The sequence below is a fragment of the Podarcis muralis genome, chromosome 3, assembly GCF_964188315.1.
Source record: "Podarcis muralis chromosome 3, rPodMur119.hap1.1, whole genome shotgun sequence".
NCBI classification, from domain to species: domain Eukaryota; kingdom Metazoa; phylum Chordata; class Lepidosauria; order Squamata; family Lacertidae; genus Podarcis; species Podarcis muralis.
The window spans coordinates 18,619,901-18,645,971 of NC_135657.1; the positions used below are offsets into that span (position 1 = coordinate 18,619,901).

Below are 26,071 nucleotides of genomic sequence, written 5' to 3' on the forward strand. Positions count from 1 at the left end.
TTAGCCAGAGAACAACATACCGTAAATCAGCCTTCCCAAATGTGGACTCCAACTCCCTTCATCTCTAGACAATGTGATGGGAGATGTGGTCTAACAATACCTGGAGATAGCACCAAGTTGGGGAAAGCTGCCACAAAGAAATCCATGGGGAGAGGAGGAGGAAATCCCCTGCAGTTGTTTGCTTGAAAAATCATATTTGGATGCTCTAGAGAAGGAAAGAATTTCTGTGTAATTCTCAAAATATCTGTGTGATGAGTAATGTAGTCCCAAGGACTTTTGTTTCCCTTAGGTTTTTGGCATAAGGCAATGTAATTTTAGCCACTACTTAAACTTTCTCCAATCTTAAAACCACGGTTAGGGCATCCACATGGTTAAGCTTGCATGGTCCACAATGAGAAGGGAAAGGCTCCCTTTTCCTCTCATTCCATGCCTTGTACCATTGCCACAATGTGCATTTAATTCCATTGTTTTCAATAAACCACGGTGGGCCAAGTAATTGGTGGAGCTGCTTTGAGGGCCTTTTATTTTTGAAAAGCCTTCTGCTTATTTTGAAGCATCACAGCTCCAGAGAATGCAACAGACACTCCATTTTGCATCCAGCCTCACAAATAGATGCCTCTTTTCCCTCTCGCTGTGGGTACCTCAGATCCTGAAAGCCGCCTTCGCAGATAAGAGGAATCAGGCAAGATGCTTCTACGCTTGTGTCTCTGATGAGGAGTAGAATTATCTGCTTATTAGTCACAGAGCCCATCAGGCATTCCCTGCTGGAGGTGCTGAGACAAATAGAAAACACAAAGTTAAGATGTTTCTGGCACTGAGGTTAGAAGCGTTGGGAGTCTCATGCCTGTGCATGTTTTTGAGTGGCACATAGAACGGGAACTCCTTGTGGACTGGCATGCCTCAGCCTTCGCAAACACAATCTTTCTGTTCAGAGATCTGTTCAGGGCAAATATGCCGGCTCATCATAAATCATTTCAGACGACTGACAAGGCACGCTAGAGAGGGCTGAGAGTATAAAAAGTGTGAGTGCTGCTTTCGGGAGAAAACTCCGCTCTCTATGTTCTACAAGCGTGAGCACAGAATGTGCATCATGTTGATAAAATCCCGCTGGGAAATCTCTCAGTGGCGTGCGGTCAGTGGACTAGGGGGACTAGGCTAGTTCCCTAAATGTTCCCGGTAAATTAAAGTACTGTATTATTAAAACCTAGCACCTCCTTTCTAAAGCCCGGGAAGCTTCTGCTTGGCTGATGGAGGGAGGTGCGATGTTTTGATGGAGTCCAAGAGCCCTCCCAGCGCCTTCCTGTCAGAGGCCTGGCGTCTCCTTCCCAAAGCCCAGGAAGCTTCTGTCCAGCTAAGAGAGGGAAGTGCGAAGCTCACGCATGCAATGCGGGGATGTTACAACATCACGTGTGCAATGTCGCACCCCACAGTTGCCCTCACAAACCAGCACCTCTGGTGCTAACTGTTCCCCTATGAAAAATTTCACCACACGCCACTGAAATCTCTAAAGTATTGCCTGCATTGAAGTAGACCTGAATTGATATACAGTGGTATCTCGGATTACATACGCTTCAGGTTACAGACTCTGCTAACCCAGAAATATTACCTCGGGTTAAGAACTTTGCTTCAGGATGAGAACAGAAATCGTGCAGTTGGCGGTGCAGCGGCAGCAGGAGGCCCCATTAGCTAAAGTGGTGCTTCAGGTTAAAAACAGTTTCAGGTTAAGAACGGACCTCCGGAACGAATTAAGTACTTAACCCGAGGTACCACTGTATCCGGAAATTTCAGGTCCAGTTGTTACTGATGATGCCCTTTCAGAGTACAGTTGTACTTTGGTTTTTGAACGCATTGTGACTCAAACGTTTTGGCTCCTGAACGCCACAAATCTGGAAGTGAGCGTTCCAGTTTGCGAACGGCCTTTGGAACCCGAAAGTCCGCCGCGGCTTCCACAGCTTCCAATTGAGTGCAGGAAGCTCCTGCAGCCAATCGGAAGCTGCGCCTTGGTTTTCGAACATCGGACTTCCAGAATGGATTCAGTTCGAGAACCAAGGTACAACTATACTTTGGCTTCCAGAGTTACAGCTGGTGGCAATACGCAACAGGACTTTCCCCCCGGCACACGATGTCTCTCTGTGTGGAATTCCTCTTGAGAGAGAGGACCCTTCAGAGAGCATGCATGATTATTTGTGCTCATGATAGTAATGGGGTAGTATATACAACCCCTCCTTCCCTGCTGTTTGCACCTGCTATAATTTCATGGTGGACATCCTGCTGCAACCGGTGCATACCCCGTAACTTCCTGCTAAAATCCTGTAACCTTTAATACCACAAATGTTTGAGGTTGTGGGGTTTTGGGGTGTGTGCTCCTTTTATTGTGCTAATAAAACAGAATGATGTGTGGATGGTCCAGTATAGATGCATCAATAATGGAATACAAAAAGGGAGGTGTGAGGAGGTCGTGGAAATAAGTGAATGAAAGATAAGATATTGAAATTGTTTGATGTGTTTTAAATTGTTTTTGTTTTGTTTTGTTAGTTTAATGTGTTAGTGTTATGTAGTGTTTTTGTATTGTATTGTATTGTTGTTGTTTTTTTGTAGTGTTTAAATTGTTGGAAAAGTAATAAATATTATTTAAAATAAAATAAAATAAATGCATCACTAATGCATTCTTATTGTGTTGATAATCTTCCCACAAAAAACCCCACCCACCAATCTAGAAAGGCCCAGAGAGGGGGAGAGAGAGAATTCCATGTGACCTGCTCTTTTTCGTCCTTCACAAAGGTAGTTAATTATTTTTTTAAAATCAGAAGGGATAAAAACAAAAACAAAAACCAGAAGGGATAAACTTTTTGAAAAAAATCCATCAAGCTCTCTCTCTCACTCTTTCTTTCTTTCAGCATTTTTTAAAAAATATTACTCCTTTTTTCCATAGAAAGAATAGAAGCAATGCAACACATGTGAACAATATATAACCAAAACCAAGACAACTGCCCTGCATGTACCGCAAAGAAAGGTTGCAACAAATATATTCAGAGGCCATAGACACAGATTTTAGGGAAGGCTTCTCAACATACTTTGGTTGCCGCTTTTAGAATAACAAATGTCTAGGTAGGAGGTCCAGCGAGAACGATCTAAAAGGACTTGGAGTTTGAATTGTCCCTTTCTGATCTGTCGTATACCATAAGAAAGGTTGACACATGTTCTCAGATATGTGCTTTCACCACATAGGGCACAATGCTATTGGGTTAGTTTTTTCAGCTAAGGTGACATTGCACTCCCTCTGCCAGCCTTGTATAGTAAATGGTGTGGCATATTTCCTATGTTGGACTATCTCCACTCTTGCAGCTGCAGGGAAAAGGAAACGGATTAAGTCCTTTTGCAAGAGTCCAAGCATAGCCTCTTGAAATGGGAGCCAAAACCTGGGCCTGGGTAGACAATTTGATTGAGAATAGCTGTGATTTCTTGAAAGATCCTGAGCCAAAAGGATTGCACTACTTCCAACATCATATGAAATAGTGTACCAATTTGGCCAGAGCCCTTCCAGCACATTGTGAATAAATTTAGCATTTATGTGCCCCAATTTAATTGGGGTGGCATACCACCTGTAATTATTATAGCAAATTTAACAAAAAAGAAAGAAAAGGGGGCATTAATACCCATCAGCTCACGTCAGCAATACAATAACCACCACTGCAACCATCTCTGTTTAAACACATCAGTCAATATATGCCACCCAAAGATCTTGATAGGTATCCAGACCAAAATCCATCAAACTTAACAATAAATCAACAATACTGCTTCCCCTCCACACACACAAAATAACAGGAGAAACACAGCAATTAGCATGACAATCGTATTCCCTCAAATGACTGGGAGAAGAGGCATGTCTTAATCTGGCTCTGAAAGGATGTTGGTTGGCTCAGTCGGTAGAGCATAAGGCTCTTAATCTACAAGTCTGCGATTCTGTGATTTTAATGCTGACGCCAGGCAGGCCTCTTGGGGGAATGCATTCTATATAGACTATAAATATTTATAAGCCCCTTTTAAGGGTAAACCTTACCAAGGAGACTACAGCAACACAACATATAAAGCATAACAAAACTTAAGGAGCACGAAAAAATATCACAACAGCTAATTAATAGCAGTTACAGCAACAACGTAAAAACATCACTCACCCCAGCGAAACCATAACATCACAAAATCAGTTACAAATAGGTAGCCGTGTTGGTCTGCCATAGTCAAAACAAAAAAAATTCCTTCCAGTAGCACCTTAAAGACCAAATAAGTTAGTTCTTGGTATGAGCTTTCGTGTGCATGCACACTTCTTCAGATACACTGAAACAGAAGTTGCCAGATCCTTCTATATAGTGAGAAGGTGGGGAGGGGTATTACTCAGAAGGGTGGTGGGAATGGGTGATTGGCAGATAGCTGTGATGAGCCTGTTGACGACTCTTAACGACTGCAATAGGTCTTACAGGAAAAAGCAAGGGGTGAGAAGGTGAAAAATGGCTTTGTCATGTATAATGAGATAAGAATCCAATGTCTTTGTTCAGACCAGGTCTCTCCATGGTTTTAAGTTTGGTAATGAGTTGCAATTCAGCAGCTTCTCTTTCCAGTCCATTTCTGAAATTCCTTTGTAGTAAAACAGCTACTTTGAGATCTTGTATAGAATGTCCTGGGAGATTGAAGTGTTCTCCTACTGGTTTCTCTGTCTTGTGATTCTTGATGTCAGATTTATGTCCGTTTATTCTTTGGCGTAAGGTTTGGGCTGTTTGTCCAATATAGAGAGCTGAAGGACACTGTTGGCATTTGATGGCATACACAATGTTAGACGATGAGCAATTAAATAGTCCCGAGATGGTATGTGTGATGTTGTTGGGGCCAGTAATGGTGTTGTCCGGGTGTATGTGGCAGCAAAGTTGGCATCTGGGTTTATTGCAGGCTCTGGTGCCAGTGTCCGTGTTAAGTCTGGTTGTAGTATTATTGTGGGTTAGGATTTGTTTAAGATTGGGTGGCTGTCTGTAGGCAATGAAAGGTCTTCCTCCCAGAGCTTGAGAAAGAGAACTGTCATTGTCCAGGAGAGGTTGTAGATCTCTGATGATGCGTTGTACTGTTTTAACTTGGGAGCTGTATGTGATGACTAGAGGTGTTCTGTTATTTTCTTTTTTGGGTCTGTCTTGCAGCAAGTTCTCTCTGGGTATCAGTCTGGCTCTGTTGATCTGTTGTCTAACTTCATCTGCTGGGTATTTTAGTTCTAAAAAGGTTTGCTGTAGATCTCTTAGGTGAGAGTCTCTGTCTGTAGAATTGGAACAGATATGGCTGTAACGTAGTGCCTGGCTATATACAATGGACTGTTTGGTATGTTTGGGATGGTAGCTAGAGGCATGTATCTGAAGAAGTGTACATGCACACGAAAGCTCATACCAAGAACTAACTTAGTTGGTCTTTAAGGTGCTACTGGAAGGAATTTTTTTTGTTTTATCACAAAATCAGTTAAGCTAGAAAATCATGAAAGAACAGGAGCCCTATTAAAATCTCTAATCGCAAAAGGCAATGAACAAATATGTCCCAAAGGTTCCCCCACTCCTGAAGGAGGAACAGATCTGCCTTCTGCACACCCCTGTGAGCAGCCTGCTACTTTCAATCAATTTACTATCAATTGCTAGTAGAAGCAGCTGCAGCTGATCCTATGTCTAATCAGGTCTCTCCTCCAAATGCCCGCCCAAAAACTGTGCATATTAACCACCCATTTGGTTAAAGAGATGGAATCAGATGCACCTATGTAGAGAGAGAGGTCCACTTGCAAGGAGCCACCACTGAAAAGGCCCTTCCCCAGGCCTCCACACCACATTCTGGGTGGGGAACAACCCAGCAGATCTTACTGTATGGGCAATCTTTTCCGGAAGGTATTTGTACTTTGAGTGATCTAGCATGGTCATTTCTTCCTGCCTCTGTTCACTTCCCCTCTCTATCTCTTGTTCTGCTCTTTGATAGCGGAGAACAGCCTTTAATTTGTTGGAAGGAAGGGATAGTGCAGGGTACCTTCTGACCTTATTTGATGTTAGACATTGTTTGGAGGAATGTGCAGTATTGGAAGAGGGGGCCAGCTAATTAATAATCGGCACTAGCTAGTCGGGCAAGGCATGTAGGCTAACAAGTTAACTATAAATTGGGTGGTTTGGGGGGCATAGTTCAGAGAAGCTCGTGCATGGACTGATTGACCACAGGGCTGTGCAAACTGGGGCTACCTGGGGTTCGCTTCGTCACTTCTTGAGGGCTTTCCAGTGGCAGATCGAAGTGCTTGCTTGGTAACGTATATAAAGGTAAAAGCTAAAGGACTCCTGGATGGTTAAGTCCAGTCAAAGGAGACTATTGGGTTGCGGCACTCATCTCACTTTCAGACCAAGGGAGCTGGCATTTGTCCACAGACAGCTTTCCGGGTCATGTGGCCAGCATGACTAAACCGCTTCTGGCACAAAGGGACACCGTGACAGAAACCAGAGTGCACGGAAATGCCGTTTGCCTTCCCACAGCAGCAGTACCTATTTATCTACTTGCACTGGTGTGCTTTCGAACTGCTAGGTTGGCAGGATCTGGGACAGAGCAACAGGAGCTCACCCCGTCAATGCTTGCTGTTTAGAATAAAATATTTAATCTTCTCATTCACTTGTGTTTGTATTGCTTCGGAATCTCATTAAAAGAACCACCTTCAATTTGGCAAGACACTCACCTCCCTATCTTAAAGCATAGGCACCTTGATATGGAAGAAGTGCTTTCATATATTGGGGTCTCAGGCCATTTATAAATATAATCAATTATAGCACCAAGTTAGCACCATCCACTTCATCCTCAGATACACTCCCATGCTCCCATGCACCACGACATGTCAACCCTTGTGAAATATACTCAGAGTTGAGTGTGGATTTCATGCTCTTTATTCAGCTCATAGTACACTTGATCTTAGCCAAAAGGCCAAGAAGCGATTATTTACACAATAGGCAGCACGTGATTGGCTAATTCCGGAATTCTCCTGTAGGCCAATCAGGTTGTGGATTCACTTCCATCTGGAGCTGGATTGGGTGGCTCCTGGAGACCAATCATACTGCTGCATTGTTCTAGGACCAATCAGACTGCTGCATTCTGAATCCTATTGTTCTGGGACCAATCAGACTGCTGCATTTTGGATCCTATTGTTCTAGGACCAATCAGACTGCTGCATTTTGGATCCTATTCAACTCAGTACATAACACCTTGCCTGCTATGGGTGACTCATAAATGCCTTCTGTATAGAAATCTATCTGCCCTGCTCCTATACAGGGCTGCCAACAAGGCAGAGCTTACTCATGCTTTCCTCTCACTCCCATTGATCTAGCATTATCGATAAATTCTTCCTTAATTAGTTTTTAAAATCATGTACTCATGCCGCGCCATATGAAAAGTAGTGTGGACAACATTTACGGAAACCTTACCTGTGGAACTTATGGGCTCAAATTAAGCAAACATGGGACGATTTTACATAATGAATCTTTCACCTTTTGGATGTTGTTTTTCCACTGAGGGCCTTGGTAATGGAGCCACCAAGAACTCCTGTGATTTTCTTAAAAGGCAGATGCAGCCACGGGTGTAGCCAAGGGGAGGGGACAGGGGGCAGCTGCACCCCCAAATAAAGTAAATCAATAAAGATACTTCATTAACAGGTTCTCCCCCCCCCCAACATGAAGCCTGCCCCCCCCATAAATCCTGGCTATGCCCATAGATGCAGTGGTGAGAGGTCCTATTTAGAATTGCAATGAAGTCATTTTTGGAAGTTTTTAAAAAATCCTTCCACTTACACCATTTTCCTTGTCAGAGTTGCCTTAATAAATGGCTGTGTTTGCTCTTTATTAAAATATCAGGAGCTGTGACTGTGGATTTTCTGCCATTTCATCTATTTTGGCCCTTGGAAAACTAAAGTAAATATACACATGGCGCTGAGTGCTCTCCGCTTCCTTAAGTGCTGACAAGACCTACTTTCCAAGGGCACTGGAGATGTAGCTGTAATGTTTGCTTTATTTACAGCTGAACAACCACAGAATATTAGAAGCAAATGTACGCCCCTACAGCAGGCAGCAAGTCCACACTTTGGCATCATATTCCAACTGTCAGGGTGCTTCACTGCCAGCCAGTTCACAACCCCAAAACTCTCTGTACTCCTGATTCTCTCAGAATTTAAGCGTACTAACTTGGCTCCAAATGGTTTCTCGGCTTGTTCTCTTGAAGCTGGAGGCTACCAACTTCAACCAGCTCTATCCGCTAATGCATTTCAAAGACTGGAGAGGAATAATTCCCAACTATCAAGGAACATTCATGTAAATCAACAGCTGTCAAACTTTTACCCACTAATGGTGTTCAATGGGTTTTAGTGGTTTGCTTTAACCTGTTAGGTGACAGCAGTCACGAAATCAAAAGATGCCTGCTTCTTGGGAGAAAAGTGATGACAAACCTAGACAGCATCTTAAAAAGCAGAGATACCACCTTGCTGACAAAAGTCCATATAGTTAAAGCTATGGTTTTCCCAGTTGTGATGTATGGAAGTGAGAACTGGACCATAAAGAAGGCTGATCGCCAAATAATTGATGCTTTTGAATTATGGTGCTGGAGGAGACTCTGGAGAGTCCCATGGACTGCAAGAAGAACAAACCTCTCCATTCTTAAGGAAATCAACCCTGAGTGCTCACTGGAAGGACAGATCCTGAAGCTGAGGCTCCAATACTTTGGCCACATCATGAGAAGTTAGACTCCCTGGAAAAGATCCTGATGCTGGGAAAGATTGAGGGCACAAGGAGAAGGGGACGACAGAGGATGAGATGGTTGGATAGTGTTCTCAAAGCTACCAGCATGAGTTTGACCAAACTGCAGGAGGCAGTGGAAGACAGGAGTGCCTGGCGTGCTCTGGTTCATGGGGTCACAAAGAGTCAGACACGACTAAACGACTAAACAACAACATTAACCTATTAACTCTGGTGCTATATTCTAATGGTGTTTAATAATAATAATAATAATAATAATAATAATAATAATAATAATAAGGCAGCGGAGGAGTTTGTTTCCTGCTTGGCAGGGGGTTGGACTCGATGGCCCTTGTGGTCTCTTCCAACTCTATGATTCTATGATTCTATGAGTTATTGTGGCATCAGCTTCCCTGGACTATAGTCCACTTCATCAGATTCATGAAGTATTATCCTGCATTACAAGCATGTATAGCTCAATGGTTTGTGGGGATTTGTTAACAGTGAGAATCATAGAGTTGGAAGGGACCCTGAGGATCATATAGTCCAAGCCCCAGCAATGCAACTATGCAGCTGTACCATACAGGGATCAAACATGCAACCTTGGCATTGTCAGCATTGTGCTCTAACCAACTGAGCTATTTCCTCAGCTTAGGTCAGAGAGAAATGGAATATAGAAAGTACAGCGTAACTGCATAATTAGAGGTGGTCAGTCACACACACAAAAAGAAGTTACTGAGAACAATCCAGCAATGCTAGGATGTTTGCGTTATCAACAACTGCTTTATGAAGGACCACTGATTACGTAATTATGTCCATCATTGCATTTTCTGCATTTCCTTTCCCTCTGACCTCACTATTTCCACCCCACATGCACCCATAACACCATGCCAGGCAGGGCCAGATTTAGGCTTGATGGGGCCCTTTATATGTCCAGCTGTCCTTTGTCAACTACAAATTGTCACTGTTTTTTGTGTTGAATATATGCTATATGGTAATTTATAGGTATCTAAAGCCATTTGCACACAACAAAATATGTATTTTATCAAAGTAATTATTGAACTTAATCTTCTATTTCGCAAATGTACATCCAGGTTTTTTCCTTTAATTTTTTTTTGGGGGGGCCCCTAAGCTGTAGCTTGTTTAGCTTATATGTAAATCTAGCACGGGACGCGGGTGGCGTTGTGGGTAAAAGCCTCAGCGCCTAGGGCTTGCCGATCGAAAGGTCGGCGGTTTGAATCCCCGCGGCGGGGTGCGCTCCCGCTGCTCGGTCCCAGCGCCTGCCAACCTAGCAGTTTGAAAGCACCCCCGGGTGCAAGTAGATAAATAGGGACCGCTTACTGGTGGGAAGGTAAACGGCGTTTCCGTGTGCTGCGCTGGCTTGCCAGATGCAGCTTTGTCACGCTGGCCACGTGACCCGGAAGTGTCTCCGGACAGCGCTGGCCCCTGGCCTCTTAAGTGAGATGGGCGCACAACCCCCGAGTCTGTCAAGACTGGCCCGTACGGGCAGGTGTACCTTTACCTTTACCTTATATGCTATATAGTAATTTATGAAGGTAATAGGTATCTAAAGCCATTTGCACACAACAAAACATGTATTTTATCAAAGTAATTATTGAACTTAATCTTCTATTTCGCAAATGTACATCCAGTTTTTTTCCTTTAATTTTGTTTTTTGGGGGGGGGGGGGGCTAAGCTGTAGCTTGTTTAGCTTATATGTAAATCCAGCACTGATGCCAGGTAACTCAGGATAACGCTTTACATATCTGATGAAGCGGAATGTAGTCCACGAAAGCTTATGCCGGAATACATTTGTTCGTTTTTAAGGTTGTACAAGACTCCCATGGCTACTCATCTACAAATAATAACAAAAATAAACTCTTGTGTGTATATGGGAATACAGTGTAAACAGTGCTGATCTTCCTTATTAGATTTCAGGTGACGGGAAGTCCAGATCTTTATCACACTTTTTCAGTTGACTATTTCTGGATACTTCTGTTCTGCCCAATATTTTCAGTAAACAATCGTCTACAATGCCAACGTGTGCAGATAACAGAATCTGCATGAACCGTGCTGAGAGCGTTCCTTGAGATTCTGCTGCTAATCAGCTGCCTGAGCACTGTTCTTGCTTTTCCAGAAGGAAGGAAGGTCTATAAAGTGTAGACGTATCCCATTGGCAATCATATGTTTTATGAGCCCTGAATAGATTTTACTAGAGGTCGGGAGTTCTGCTTAGACGAGCCCCGGGCATCACGAAATTTGAAGAGCATGTCTTACGGAGTCTATCAGCTCTTAGGAAAGCTTTGTGAACTCCATAAACCCAAGGAGAGTGAAAACACTGCTGAGTTCTTTTCTAATGTAGCTTGGAGTTGTCCCTTCTGTAGAGAATAGATGGACCACCAGCAGTAGCTGTAATATTTTCTTCCAAAGGCAAGCACACCTGGAAATGTGAAGTATTTTTTTGAAAGAAGATACTAGGATCGTGTTTTGTGTTGGAAAACTCTCTGAAAGCCAGTGTAGCCCTGTCAATGCTGGTGCTGAATCTGGCCCCAGTCCTATCTCAACCATAGAATTATTATTATTATTATCCTTTATAAAAATATGTATATACCGCTGTATCATAAAAAATCACAGTACTTTACAACAATGTAAAAACTAAACCAGGCAATAAAATAATTAAAAGTTGAAAACCAGTTAAAAGGAAAAATAGATTTAAAACAATTCCCCATGTGATCTTTATAATCCATTCTTTTAGTAAATTCTGCATCCAAAAAATAAATTTTTCGTTAAAATGTATTGATCTTCTTTCTACAAATACAGTGGTATCTCAGGTTATATACGCTTCAGGTTACAGACTCCGCTAGCCCAGAAATAGTGCTTCAGGTTAAGAACTTTGCTTCAGGATGAGAACAAAAATCGTGCTCCGGCGGCGTGGCGGTAGCAGGAGGCCCCCTTAGCTAAAGTGGTGCTTCAGGTTAAGAACAGTTTCAGGTTAAGAACGGACCTCCGGAACGAATTAAGTACTTAACCCGAGGTACCCCACTATATACATATTGTGAAATACACATATTTTATAACACATTCATACCCACTTACCTCAACAGACTTGGGTTTTGCACATGCTACAGTTTATTGTGCATGCAGTGTGCTCTTTGTGCTGGTTTTGCACTTGCAACATCAACCCTGATCCAAAAATAACCCGCTTCTTTTGATGAGATGATTCGTTTCCCCCCTCACAAACCAGTTTTAATTTGAAAATATATTTTAAAACTGAATAAATTTGCATTTCAGCTCCATGTGTACAAAGGAAAAAGAGGTAAGCAGTACTTTTCTTTTGGGGGTTGTTCCCTACCACACCGATGTGTGTACCCCAGCGGAGCAAGTTGGGAATCCACACAGGCAATGGAAATTGCTCTCAGTACTAGGCACCACACAGAAGCAGAGAAAAGTTCAGAGAGTTTACTGTTGCAGAAGATAAGGCTCAATAAAACAGTTTTGGATGTAGGTATATACAGCTTGTAGGCTTTTGTAGAGATATGAACATACAAGTACAAAGTTGCTCTAAATAAATTCATTAATCAAGACATAACACTGCAAATAACACTGATTAACTGACTAACAGACAGACAGACAAACTGCATGCTTACGAACTACTGAGCTGATACCCATTAATCACAGATATAGTTGGGGCACTGGACCATTACTATAGCAACTGGCTTGGCTGACCATGCATCTGTGATTAGCTCATCCATGGGGTGATTTATACTCATGCCCAGTCACTCCAACATAGCATCCCATCACAGAGAGTCATAGTTGGTCTTAGAGGCAGAAAAAAAACACCCAGGCATATTATGAAAATACTTGTGATTTGTCCTGGAAGTACAGTAAGTATCCTAAGCTTCACCAGCAATCCTCACTTTTTTTCAGTGTGAATGTGCTTCAAATAGCAGCCTCACATATATGGTAATTCAATCAGATGGGAGGATTCCTTGGAGATGAGCCAATAAAGTAACATCATTTTCATGTAAGTTACTCCTTTCACTGCTTCTTACCTCAAAATACAATAAAATAAAAAGAAAACTCTATCTTGGGGTAAGAATTTTCATGAAACTGGAAAGACAGGTGTGTCAAAATACAATTAGAAACTGAAGTTGCTTCTGTCACCGTCATATGAATACAGCTAACAATTATTTTCGGGTTCAGTGACTGAGTTGCATGGCTGGGTACTTACACTGTTGCTGAGAATTGCAAGGGCAGAGAGCACTCTTGCTTGTTGGAAGCGTTGGAAGAAAAAAAAGAAGGCGTAACCAAGAGATTGGGCCAAATATATATGTATTTTGTTGTTTAGTCGTGTCCGACTCTTCGTGACCCCATGGACCAGAGCACGCCAGGCACTCCTGTCTTCCACTGCCTCCCAGTTTGGTCAAACTCATGCTGGTAGCTTCGAGAACACTGTCCAACCATCTTGTCCTCTGCCGTCCCCTTCTCCTTGTGCCCTCCATCTTTCCCAACATCAGGGTCTTTTCCAGAGAGTCTTCTCTTCTCATGAGGTGGCCAAAGTATTGGAGCCTCAGCTTCAGGATCTGTCCTTCCAGTGAGCACTCAGGGCTGATTTCCTTCAGAATAGAGAGGTTTGATCTTCTTGCAGTCCATGGGACTCTCAAGAGTCTCCTCCAGCACCATAATTCAAAAGCATCAATTATTTGGTGATCAACCTTCTTTATGGTCCAGCTCTCACTTCTATACATCACTACTGGGGAAACCAGTAATATACATATATAAAACCAGAAAAATATATACGTATAAATTGGTGTTAAATGCCAGATTGCACAGGTACTGTAAAATGAGATGTGGGAATGCACCGCTGCCGCTATCAACCTGACAGCCATGGATTCAGAAGCAGATGTGCACCTGAGATTTCTGGACTGAACCAAATTGGTCACATAACGAAGCTTTACATGTTTGAAGGAGGAATCCTATACTGAAGATCCGCTGGCTGAAGGGGCAACGGCATATGGCAGTGGAATGTGGGGTTTGCCGACAGAACACCGAGGTGAACCAGTGGAGTCATTGGCCAAACAGCCACCGTGGCTATGCATTGTATTTCGTTATTGGGCGAGCCCCGCGTCACTCAGCTCTTCTCTGGTCCTTCGAGGGTCCGGCTTCGCCCCACCCCTTTCTCCAGTCTCTCCATCCCCCGAGGCCACGCCCAGCCAAGCCTTTCCTCCTTTCAAAAGCCTGCCTCCCGCGCCTCCGATTGGTCGGCGGCCCAGAGCCGGCCGCTCCTCCCCGCGTTGGTTGGTCCGAGGCCGAGGCGGGCCCCGCCCCGCCCGCGCGCCTCTCGCGATTGGCCCGGCGCGCGCGAGGCCACGCCCCACTCCGCCCGCGCTGTGAGGCGGAGGTCGGGGCTGGGCCGAGGGTCCCGGCCGCCCCCCGACCGCCGGCCCGCCTTCTCTCCCCTCCCAGCGCACCCAGGGTAGCGGCGCGATGGCGGCGGCGACGGCAGCGGGAGCAGCGGGCTCTCTGGGGTCCGGGCCCGGGGCGGCGGCGGCGGTTGCCGGCTCGGCCGTGCCCGCTCCGGGTCCGTGCGGGGCGGTGTCGGGGGTCTCCGGGGGTCTCGGGCCGGTCCCGGTCCCTATGAACCTCTTCGCCACCTGGGAGATCGACCGCTCGGCGCCCAGCTGCGTGCCCAGGTGAGGTGGGCGGTCGCTGGACGGAGCTCCCCACGCCGGGGCGGGGTGGGGGGCGAGGCGGTTGGCGGGAGGGGAGGCTGACCCTGGGCGCGCGCGTGTTTGTGGGGTTCACACAGCGGAATGTGGAGGGGGGCGGGGACGCGGAGGCGACATAACGGGGTGTCTGCCGGCAGGGTGGGGCGGATGGGGTGGGGCTTTCCGTGGGGTGGGGTTTTTTTATTCTTATTTTTAAGGGTCTGGGGGCTTGGCTTGGCTTGGGTGGGCCGAGTTAGGCTGGGGTGTTGGAGGTGCGTGCCTTTGTGATGTGCAAAGGCTGGTGTGGACATTAGGGGTAATGTGCAGGTTTCTCTCCCCCCCCCCCCCCGAAAAAGGAAGGTGTACATTTGTGGAACAAGGGTTTGTGTATGGGAGAGTGAACACAGTTTTTTTTTTTATTGTGTGTACACACACACACACACACACACACACACATATGCACAGAGGTATGCATCTATACACATAGCCAAGAGTATCTTGGGTCGCAGGGAGAAGCTGAGATTCCGGTCAGATCTTTTGAGGTTCTTCAGGAAGTTTGTGCAGGGATGAGTGGGGTGGGTTTTCACTCATCTAGGAAAAAGGCATTATCCCAAGTTGGTTGTTTTTTTAAAAAATGTGTCATCTGGAGGATAGTTTGGGGTTTGCTGCCTTCCGTGATGGATATGATAGACATCTGTTCATAAAGAGGGATTGAACAACAGGTGTACCACCTGAGTGGGGATATTTAGCCCATAATTGCCAGTAGTAAAACATGACTAGTGTGGATGTATAATTTTTTGGGGGGTGGGGGTGGGAGAATTGGACTCTGGGCTTGACAAGTGTAAGTTGGTGGCTGCAAAGGGATGTACAAGATGAAAGGTTTGAATAGGAGAGAGGGGTGTGAGGGAATCACTGAGGCCTTACTCACACAATTACTTACTCCTCTGCTTCACTTTGTGTTGTGTACTTTGTGCTGGCTTTCGCTAGTTAACTTTTTAGCAAGGCAGCAGTGGCAGCTCTTGTCCCAGAAATCTGCACACTGCTAATTAACACTGGTAATAATGATGATGGGGTGTGTGTGTGATACCACTACATAACATCCATCTGTTCAATTACTTTCACCCAGCTTCTTCTATTTGTTTTCTCCACTTACTCATCAGTGCTTGTTCTCACCTCTTTGCGCCTTGTTGAAATGAAGATTGGTCTGGTGGTGATGAACTGTTACTGTCAAGGGCAGCGGGTGGGGCAGATGACTTTTTTAAAAAAATAATAATGCTACTTGGGTGTTCTGTTGGTAGGATGGATAAAAAGTGTCTGATGTACATGGTTAGGTATTTGGGATTGTTTGGGCAGGCAGCCTTCATACTGACCTGATGTATAGTTAGGTGCACCTATTATTCACATTGAAATCAATGGCTTTAGGTTTCAATCCTAGAGCCATTTATTATCGAGTGAGCCCCACCGAACTCAATGGGGACTCAACTTCTGAGAAGACAGATCATGCTCTTAGATGCTGTATCCATTTTAGTCTTCCTGTGCCTGTCAGTTAAATTGTGGTCAATAAGCAATTTGCTGTAACTGCTCCAGGACAACTGTTACACCAAGGGATGGAAAATATGTCCTCCAAGTCTGGGACTTGGAATCCAACAACAACTGAAGGGCCACTGGTTCCTTATTTCTGATATAGACAAATAAAATAGTTTTTTGGAATACAGTGGTACCTTGGGTTACATACGCTTCAGGTTACACACTCTGCTAACCCAGAAATAGTGCTTCAGGTTAAGAACTTTGCTTCAGGATAAGAACAGAAATCGGGCTCCAACGGTGCGGCGGCACAGGAGGCCCCATTAGCTAAAGTGGTGCTTCAGGTTAAGAACGGACTTCCGGAACGAATTAAGTACTTAACCCGAGGTACCACCGTACTTAAGTTTCGGTTAGAGTGGAGAGCTGTATGGCTGCATGTGCATTGCAATAAACTCACTTGCCATGCTGGCCATCACATATATCATAAGAAGGTCAGAGGCTGTTTCAACAAAAGGCCAGGACAAGAAGCTCCTGGTTGAAAGGGAGAAACCCACACCCATGCTCATCCTATTGGAAAAGAAGACTTGTGTGTTTATCCTGGCTGTGTACCTCATTCTGCCATCAGTGTCATGAAGAACAGGGGTTTCCCTCTTCCTTCAGCTTACTTGGCCCTTGTTAGAAGTGTCTTTGGGGGTTACAAATGGTGCTGACTAAAGCAGGGGTAGCTAAGCCTGTGACCCTTCAGATATTAGAATCATAGAATTGTAGGTTGGAAGGGACCCTGATGATCATCTAGTCCAAGCTCATGCAATGCAGGAATATGCAGATGTCCAATATGGGGATGGACTCCAACTCCCACCAGCCTCAACCAGTGTTGCCAGTAGTCAGGAAACAGGGGAGATGTAGTTTAACTTGTGGAGGGCCACAGCTCGTAGCACTTACTAATTGATTCCCTGAGCTAGTTTGCTGAGATTAATTTGGGGGAGGACAGGGAAGGAAGATTAACCTCTCAAACTGGTAAACAAGTATTTATGCAAATGCTGTACAGAAGAGGGTATGCTACCAAAGCAAGCTGCTTTTGAAAAGCTTTGTGTATCCACAGGCTCTGTCACATTCCATGGCAACTGATGGGAACTGTCTCCATGCAGACAAATCATGACTTGGAATCTTGCTTCTATTAGCAGTTTGTATTGTTTATACAGCTCATCATTTGTGCTTTTCAGTCAATGTGTCCTGCTGTGCAAAGTTTGTTGGGCTTTAATGTGTCCTGCTGTGCAAAGTTTGTTGGGCTTTAACAAAGCAGGTACCTCTTTTGCTGTACGCAGGGCTGCAAAGCAGCCTGTCCCAAGCTGGTGCCCTCCATAAATTTTGGACCACAGCTCTCACAATCTCAGATGAGCATGGTCAATGGTCAGGGATGATGGGAGTTGTAATTCAGCAACATCTGGAGAGCCAGAGGTTTACCACACCTGCTTTCCAGGCATCTTGTAAAACTATGATGCTGTTTATGAAAACAAACTTGGCTCAAGTTTTGCAGGAGATTCATGAAGGGTTGTTGGTTGCCTTTCATAAATGCATGCATGCAATATCTGAAGAGTACTTGAATCTTGTGCATTATTGCTCAGCCTTGATGTGTATATGTCTATACACTTGTATTAACAGATCTGGAAGGTGCACATCTGAACGTCCCCAGATTTTTAAGAGTGAACATGGTTGCTTTATGCTGGGGAGAATCATGGCAAATTATGCTGTAGTTGGTGGAGATGGCTGTTCCCATTAGCAGCATTTGCTAACAGCTCTTGCTTCTGCTCTACAGGTTCAGAATTGTCCTTGCAGATGAATATGTGATGATGAACTTAGGCAGAGGGAGCTAAGTTTTGGTGCCCTCTGCTCTGTGTTAAGATGTTCTTTAGTTGTGATAGGAATAGGAACTGGTCTGTTGATGAGAAGATTGAGGGCATTCTTTACTGCCAGGTTCGTGTCCAAGTTCCTAACCTTTTCTAGATGTGTCCTTTGTTGTTGACTGACAAAACAGAAAGTGGCTCAGAACCCCATGCAGGAACAGTTTCCTTTTATGTTAGTTGGCATGGGGATCTTTGGCACTTGCATTGTGGGGCTATTTCTGGCCAATTTTCTGTGGTCAAATCTCTAATTTTTATTTTCACAGGTGCCATGCTGGTGCTTGGAATGAGCACAAGCTGTGATGTTTGAGATACTGATATATTGGAACACTTCAGGTTGCTTAGGAACAGGAGGAAAAGAATACCATGGAAGAGTAGGAAGTGTCACTTTTCAGAGAAAGCACAATCTCTCTCTCTTTCTCCAGTCCTAAAGCAGAGACAAAAGGCATCTGTTGGACTCAGCTGTGTTAAATTGCCGGGTGAGGCGCACCCAAGGATCCATGTATTGCTGAAACAGACAAACAAGGCTTTCAACAAAGGTCCCCCATGATATACTTCTTGGCAAGCTGGTAGAATGTGGTCTGGGAGGTTCTCCTGTTAGATTGGTTTGCAGCTTGTTGATGGACACTTGTCAATCTGGAGAAAAATGGCATGTGAGGGAGCTGTGGGGTTCTGTCCTGGGCCCAGTGTTGTTTAATGTCTTTTATGAAGGATGAAGGAGTGGTGGGATCACTAATCAACTTGGCAGGTGACACCAAGCTAGCTGGGTAGTATAGCTAATGCCTTTGAATACAAAAATAGTACCCAAGATCTTGACAGGATGGAGTTTTTAGATATGCTGTAAGCCGCCTAGAGTGGCTGGTGAAACCCAGCCAGATGGAGGGGTATAAATAATAAAATTATTATTGTTATAGAACTAACAAATTTCTCAACCAGGATAAATGTCAAGTTCTGTGTTTAGGTGGGAGGAATTGAATGCTTAAATACAGAGTGGATGACATCTGGCTTGACAGCAGTACATGTGAAAAGGACGTAGGGGTTTTAGTAAACTACAAGCTCAGCAAATGTGAGCAGTGTGATGTGGCATCTAGAAAGGCTAATGCCATTCAAGGTTGTGTCAACAGCTGCATAGTGTCCAGATCACAATAAGTAATGATACCACTCTGTTCTGCTTATGTTAGATCTCACCTGGAGGCACTACAATTTAAGGATATCTAAGAACTGGAACGTGTCCAGAGAAGTCTGACAAAGTGTCTGGGTGAACCAAGTCCTGTGATGAAAGGTTGAATGAGTTGGGCATATTTAGTCTGGAAAAGAGGCAATTAGAGAGATGATGATAATAACCATCTTCAAAAATGTGAAGCACTGTCTCACAGATGATGGAACAAATTTAATTTCTGTCACTCCAGCAGGTAGGATCTGAATCAATGGGTTCAGATGAAAAGAAAAAGAAATATTTAGACTCAGGTGAGCTGTGGAGCAAGTTGCCTCTGAAGGTGGTCTACTCTCTTTCAAGAAGAGGCTGAATGTCCTTCCCTCTCAGGTATGCTGTAGTGGTGAATTTCCCCCATCTGAAGATGGTCAGACTAGAGGACCTTTGAGATATCTTACAACTCTGATTCTATGCAAGCATGCACACACATAGCCCCCCTTCCTTTCTTCACTTCAGCCCATCTGTCCCCCTCTCCAGCAGTTTTATTCTTAGATCCTTGTTTGAAACAAGTGCAGGGGATCTCAAAATAGGAGAGATCTACATTGGAAGGGCATTGATTCTCATATACTTCTCTTATCCGGCCAGAAATCCTCTTGAGATGAATGTGGGCAGGAAATATCTTTGTGGTCTAACAAAAATCATGGGAAGGTGACATTAATGAAGAGGAGAACCAGCTGGGGGTTATGTGAGGACAGAATCTGATTGGACTAGCTGCTTTGAAGTCCCCCACATATGAGAACCTGGAGTTGGGGTAAAGAAAGTTTAGCACAGCTTTTACCCATCTGGCACCCTCCAGATGTTTCGGACTACAACCTCCATCAGCCTCAGCTACGGCTGTGTGGGCTGCAGCTGATGGGAGTGGGAGTTCAGAACATCTAAAGGGTGCCTGGTTGGCAAAGAGTGCTTTAGTGGGAAATAGAACAGATTCTGATGTTGAAAATATTCTAGTATTCCTTTGCAGAACAATAGATGTCAGAATGCCTGGACCCTTTTAATTGGGGCGTCTTGTTTACACCTTTAGCTGAATGTGGAAGGAGATACTGTGCCATGCTTTATTTTTTGGGGGGTGGGGAACTATGGCTGTCCATACTATATTACATTGCAGATTGCAGAGCCTGTCAGCAGTGAGAGAATCTTCTGGTTATGAAGGTTGCTGCAGTACCTAAACACCTGTCTCTCTTAGCAACAGGAAGGAGAGCTGCCTAGGTTGCTCTGATCCTTCAAAAGCAGGCATATTTGAAGAAGAAAAATACTCCCATTTTCTTTGCTTAGTATTTTCTTCTGGCCTACGTAATAGGGGCAGGGGGTGGCTTTGAGGTGGCACTTGATTATTATGTGGGCTGCCCTCCATTTTGAGAAGGAAAGCCCTCTTTGTTGAGAGAACATTCTTGACCCTGGATCAAAGTGGGGAGGAGGGGGCGTTGTTGGAATTCCTGTATTGCTGAGCCCCACCATGGAACTCTGTCATGCTTCCTGGACTTCTGTGTTCCAAGTACCATGTGCAAACTGAAGAATGGGATTTTTTTTCATTGAGGATTGGACTAGGGACCTGATATATCCTTCAGGAGGTCAGGTTCACCTGAAGGCTTCAAAGGGTTGGGTGGGATGGAAGAAGGGGATATGGCCAGCAGGCTCAGCACTGTTTGTAGTGCAGGGGTGGCTAACTTGCAACACTCCAGGATGTTTCAGAACTAAAACTCCCATCAGCTCTAGCCAAGGGTAATGGCAGTTGTAGTTCAGCAGCTTCAACTTGGAGAGTCACAGGTTAGCCACCCCTGTTGTAGATCTCTAAGGAGTGGCTCCATCCTGAAGCCTAGGAAACAGATGGCTTTTGGCTGACTCCACGGTTCTCAGGTCCCATGGAATTTCCTCCCCCAAGAGTTAGTGATGGCTACCTACTTGGGTGGCTTTAAAAGATCTTTCATGGAGGACAAGGTTATCGGTGGCTACTAGCCATGATGGCGTCAGGTTCTACCTCCACTGTCAGAGGCAGAACACCAGTTGCTAATTTCAGATGGGAAGAATGCTGCTTGACTGGAGCTGAGGGGCATCTGAAGGACCTCAGATTCCCTGATAATGAGAGGCCTGTTTAAGGCAGCAGAAGATGAAAACCAACCAAACTGTTGTCCATCTACACTATTTTTGGTGGTGCTCAAGCTCAACTTATTTTGGTAAAACTGAAGGACTTGCTACAACACTGACTTCTCAATAGGAACAGATGCTGAGTTGAATGACTTTTCAAGATCCTGTGAACTGCTATATGATTGAAGCCAGGCGATCTAGGGCTATTCTATCTATTTTAATACTATCCACATCTAATGTCACATGGACTCTTATGACCATCATTAATGAAATCTGGAGGAGTTACCATTGCCTTGTGGTTGCTCATGTAGATTAGAATCCCACCCTTGTGCTTGTCATCTTGTCAAGGATACAGACAATGAAGCTGATACAGGCAAACTCACATTAATTTTATACAATAATTAAATTGGATCTTAAATTTAAGCACATTTTCTCCAAGTAACAAGTCAGTTGAGGATCAAAGTGATTGGAGTGTCACTTGAAGCAAAAAAAAAGGTATTCTGAGATGGGGGAACCTTTATGAATCTATTGTGATCTAGTTAACTGATGACAGATTGTCAGACTGCGTGGGATAGGGTTTCTAGCATTGCAGAAAGCAAATATGAAGAGTAACTATTATTTAGGGTAAGAATATGGTCTTCCTGTTTACCATGGGCATTATATAGCTAGGATGAACTGATGGTGATTCAGGTGCCCTCCAGACGGTCAGTATTTTGTGGGAGGGATTCAAGCACATACCAAATGTTCAGGTTTGCACTGTGGGTTAAGGAGCAGCAAAACCCTTTAAATAAAAACAAAAACAGTCCTTTGGTGGTTTAGAAAGGTTCACAAAAGGGCCACCAAACTGATCAAGAAGATGGAACAACTCCTGTATGAAGAAAGATTGCAGCATTTGGGACCTTCCAGTTTAGTGAAATAGTACAAGGTGACATGATAGAAGTTTATGAAATTATGGAAGGAGAAAGTGGGCAGAAAAGAGTTTTTCTCCCTCTCTCATAACACTAGAATTCATGGGGGCATCTTATTATGAAGCTGAATGTTGGAAGATTCAGGGCGGATAAAAGGAAGTCCTTTTTCACACAGCACATAGTTAAACTATGGCACTTGCTCCCACAAGAGGCATTGATGGCCACCAGCTTGGATGGCTATAAAATTTACAGGGGAGAAGCTGCTTGGGGCTACTAGCAGTGATGGCTATGCTCTGCCTTCATGGTCTGAGCAGTAATGTTTCTGAATACCAGTTCCTGGAAACCAGAGGAAGGGAGAGTGCTGTAGCGCTCAGGTTCTTGCCTGTGTGTTTCCCGTGGGCATCTGGTGCCTTGGTGCCCATGGGCACCACACTGGGTACCACATTGTGCAGCCACCCCAAATCATTCTGCGTTCCTTCAGCCTGGTTTTTTGAGCAATGCATTGCCTGCAGTGCAGCTGTCCCAAGTCCAACTCAGTATGGTCTCTCTAAACCACCATTCTGATTTGCCCTTGGGTAGTTGCGTTATAAGCAATAAATTCCTTAAAAAGAAAATAGAGAGGTGAAGGACAGAAACCTGAAGGAAAGTAACATGACCGTAAGTGGAAGCCAGCTGAGATGTTTGAAGAAGTAGAAGTTAAACCCGTGGGACCTTTTAACAATGTATTTGGGTGGGAGGGAATGTTGAGGATAAAGTTATCCCATTTAAGATATGAGGGGGATTACATTAACTTGATTCTATTCTCTCATTGAGCTCTTTATTCTTGTTAAAGGCATTAAGAACCTTTTATTCAGAAACAGGCGGGTGGGGGGTGGATGGCTGCAAGATCTAAACTTATGTAAAGGTAAAGGTACCCCTGCCCGTACGGGCCAGTCGTGTCCGACTCTAGGGTTGTGCGCCCATCTCACTTAAGAGGCCGGGGGCCAGCGCTGTCCGGAGACACTTCCGGGTCACGTGGCCAGCGTGACAAGCTGCATCTGGCGAGCCAGCGCAGCACACGGAAACGCCGTTTACCTTCCCGCCAGTAAGCGGTCCCTATTTATCTACTTGCACCCCAGGGGTGCTTTCGAACTGCTAGGTTGGCAGGCGCTGGGACCGAGCAACGGGAGCGCACCCCACCGCGGGGATTCGAACCGCCGACCTTTTGATCGGCAAGCCCTAGGCGCTGAGGCTTTTACCCACAGCGCCACCCGCGTCCCTAAACTTATGTAAATTGTTCTTCAAAGAAATGAAGCAACCTCTTCTGTTTAATCCCCAGAGTTTTGAAATGGACCTGTGCAATCTGGAATATGGTGTGCTTGAAGCCAGGTGCAGATTTATTGCAGAAAAAGGTATAGGGGATTTAAATAGGAGGGCCCCTGCCAGAAGCAGGAGCAGCCAGATAGAACAGAAATTCCAAAGATGCATTGGGCTGTTTCTGACAGTATAGTTTTGATCACAACCCTGCAGCTCACCCCAAGTCATTTCTAGGACAAACAGTACTGTAATGCTAGAAAGGTTTTCGCCTTTTGGCTTACTGTGGTCTCTTTCTCACTTCCCAGTAATTTGACATCATAGCACAGCTGATCCGTATCCAGTTGAGAGGGAAATGCTCCTACCACCATCAATGACAAATAGGATCACTGAGAAATAGTTTGATTGTTTGCTGGACTCACACATGTTGCTCAATGTGATTCATCCACTTGCATATGCATGCTGTTTCTCTCTAACGGCTCGGGCTTGCACCCTGGGCAATGCCTCTCATTGTGCAGGATGCGTATGGGAAGGGTGCCAGTGTCTGCTCCTAAGTCGTTTGCAGAAATCCTGGAGATGAAGGCTTAAGTCCTACACACACTTAATTTGAGAATAAGTCTGATTGAACTCAGTGGGGCTTACTTCTGAGTAAAACAAGCTTGTGGCACATTTGTTGGGATTGTGCTGTCAAACTCTTTTGACCCCCTTTCGTCATAGCATTAGTCGCTTGCGTGCATGTTGTCTTTTGACCAAAACATTAATAGGACTAGAAGTAATTTTTGGACAGCTGGTATAAAAGCACCACTTAGCCCCAAACAAGCACCAACCCTGATATTTTATGGATGATCCTAAAATTTGTGCAGCAACGGCCTGGTTTGCAGACCACCCCAAGCCAGTCCATGGCTTTGTGTGAATGTGCAGGAGAGGAGATTGTGCGTGCTCGGCTCCTCCATGGTCATCCTGCTTCACTGAGCTAAGCAATGGTTTGCCTTAATGTGCCATCGAAAACCAGGCTTGTGGTTTAGCTGTAGCCAGGGATTGTCCTGTGGTTTATGGGTTGTGGTTTGTCCGGGACAGCTAAACCATAAGCTTGGGTTCAGATGACACGTTAAGCCACACCATGGCTTACCATAACTCAGTACAGCAGAAAATCAGGCAGCGTGGAGCAAAGGGCTGCGATCCCTTTTCCTGGAGCTGCACACTTGCATGTTTGTGCTAAGCCGTAGTTTGGCATGTCATGCTGCGTGAAGCCAACCAATATAGAGGAGCTGTTATTGGAAGGATGCATCCAGAAAAATAAGATACTGAAATACGTGTCAGCAAGTTTCCTTGCTACAGAGTCGCTGAAGCTCTAACCACTTGCAGTTCTAGAATGTTTGGAAGATCAGGTTTCTGAAGTCCTCCTTGGGCATTATTGCCTGAAGAGGGAACACAGGTATTAGAGCAGGGCAGTGGGGGCACATGTTTAACCCTGGCCCCACGTGACTCCTCCAGTCCCTCTACATGCGTACAGTGAACCTCTTCAGCGGGGAGCCTTGTGCATCCATGGAGGCTCTGCTTCTTAGCTGGAACCCTGGAAAAACAGGACTCATACTATGAACATGTGAAGGGGGCAGAAGTAAAACTGCATCCCCCCTCTATCGGTGTTCCCTCTTGGGGCGATAATTCCTGGAGAGAGCTTGACTCTTGACTTCTGTTTCTGTTCTAAGTCACTTGCACCATACTTCTTAGAAAAAATTCCAGACCATGTTGACTGCCCATGCCAGTTAAGAGTGAATGCCTCAAGCTTCTGTGAGTCTTAATTTATGTGGTGACGTTGCCGTAATGCAACCCAGGGGTATAAATAAGAAAGTTGTTGTTGCTGTTACTACATGTGTGGTGATTGAATCTAGGGTTTTGCAAGGTGGCTGTGCTTGCAATATTTCCATATCCCTCTGTGCTTGCATAATCATTTTCCGCCTCCTTTCTGCCTGCAGGACCACAGTAACCTTGTGCGGCACTGAGATGTTTACATGTTGAACCCCTTGTCCTTAAGAAGACAGCATTTCCCCGGGGAAGGGGAAGACCCTTTTTGAATGTGAACTTTGCTGGCTAGGCCTATGGGCATAAAAAAAGAACCCCCCTGAAACTTAGTAAGGGAGCATTCCTGACGAATCTCCCCTGGAAGGGTGGACCACAGCATGGGACTGGCAGCACTAAATGTTGATGCCTAGATGAGGCCAGTCAGGCCTCTGTAACACAGGGGACAACTGGCGGTGCTCCTGTGGATGATCTCTGTGATCAGGCTGGGAGTTAGAGATCAAGCAGTCCTTAGGATGCTTTTTACGCTTATCCTTGTTTGACGAAATTCATTACACCTTGTCATTGTTTGGGTCTTGAGCTTTGAATGAGCTTGGTCTGATGCAGCTGCTGGAAAGGCAGGATTCGACTGCCTCGCACAGTGCACTCCACGACTCCCATTTTGCAAACACTCACCAAAGGCCCTGAAGAACTGGGAGGCACCCGATTTGGAAAAGGTCAGTTAGATCATCCACTCCAGGGATGTGTCTCTCTGGCTTGTGTATTAATCACATATCCCAGCCACGGAAATCTAAGCCCTCACAGCTCTAGCCAAGAAGAATTACTCGTTCTGCCATGCCTCCAGTTGGAGAGGGGCCCTTGCCTCCAGGCAGCC

General features: G+C 44.9%; 1 protein-coding gene across 3 annotated transcripts in view; it reads left to right on the forward strand.

Moving 5' to 3' along the window:
- The first annotated feature begins 14,155 nt into the window (after positions 1-14,155).
- LOC114594774 (phosphofurin acidic cluster sorting protein 2-like) overlaps positions 14,156-26,071 on the forward strand; it is a 189,686-nt gene continuing 177,770 nt past the window's right edge. For 2 of the 3 annotated variants that reach the window (XM_028724888.2, XM_028724889.2), the window contains exon 1: positions 14,156-14,461. In XM_028724888.2, the coding sequence (XP_028580721.2) occupies positions 14,256-14,461 (206 nt within the window). In that variant the 5' untranslated portion in view covers positions 14,156-14,255. The remainder of the gene's footprint in view (positions 14,462-26,071) is intronic. The other variant, XM_028724890.2, reaches the window with a different exon arrangement.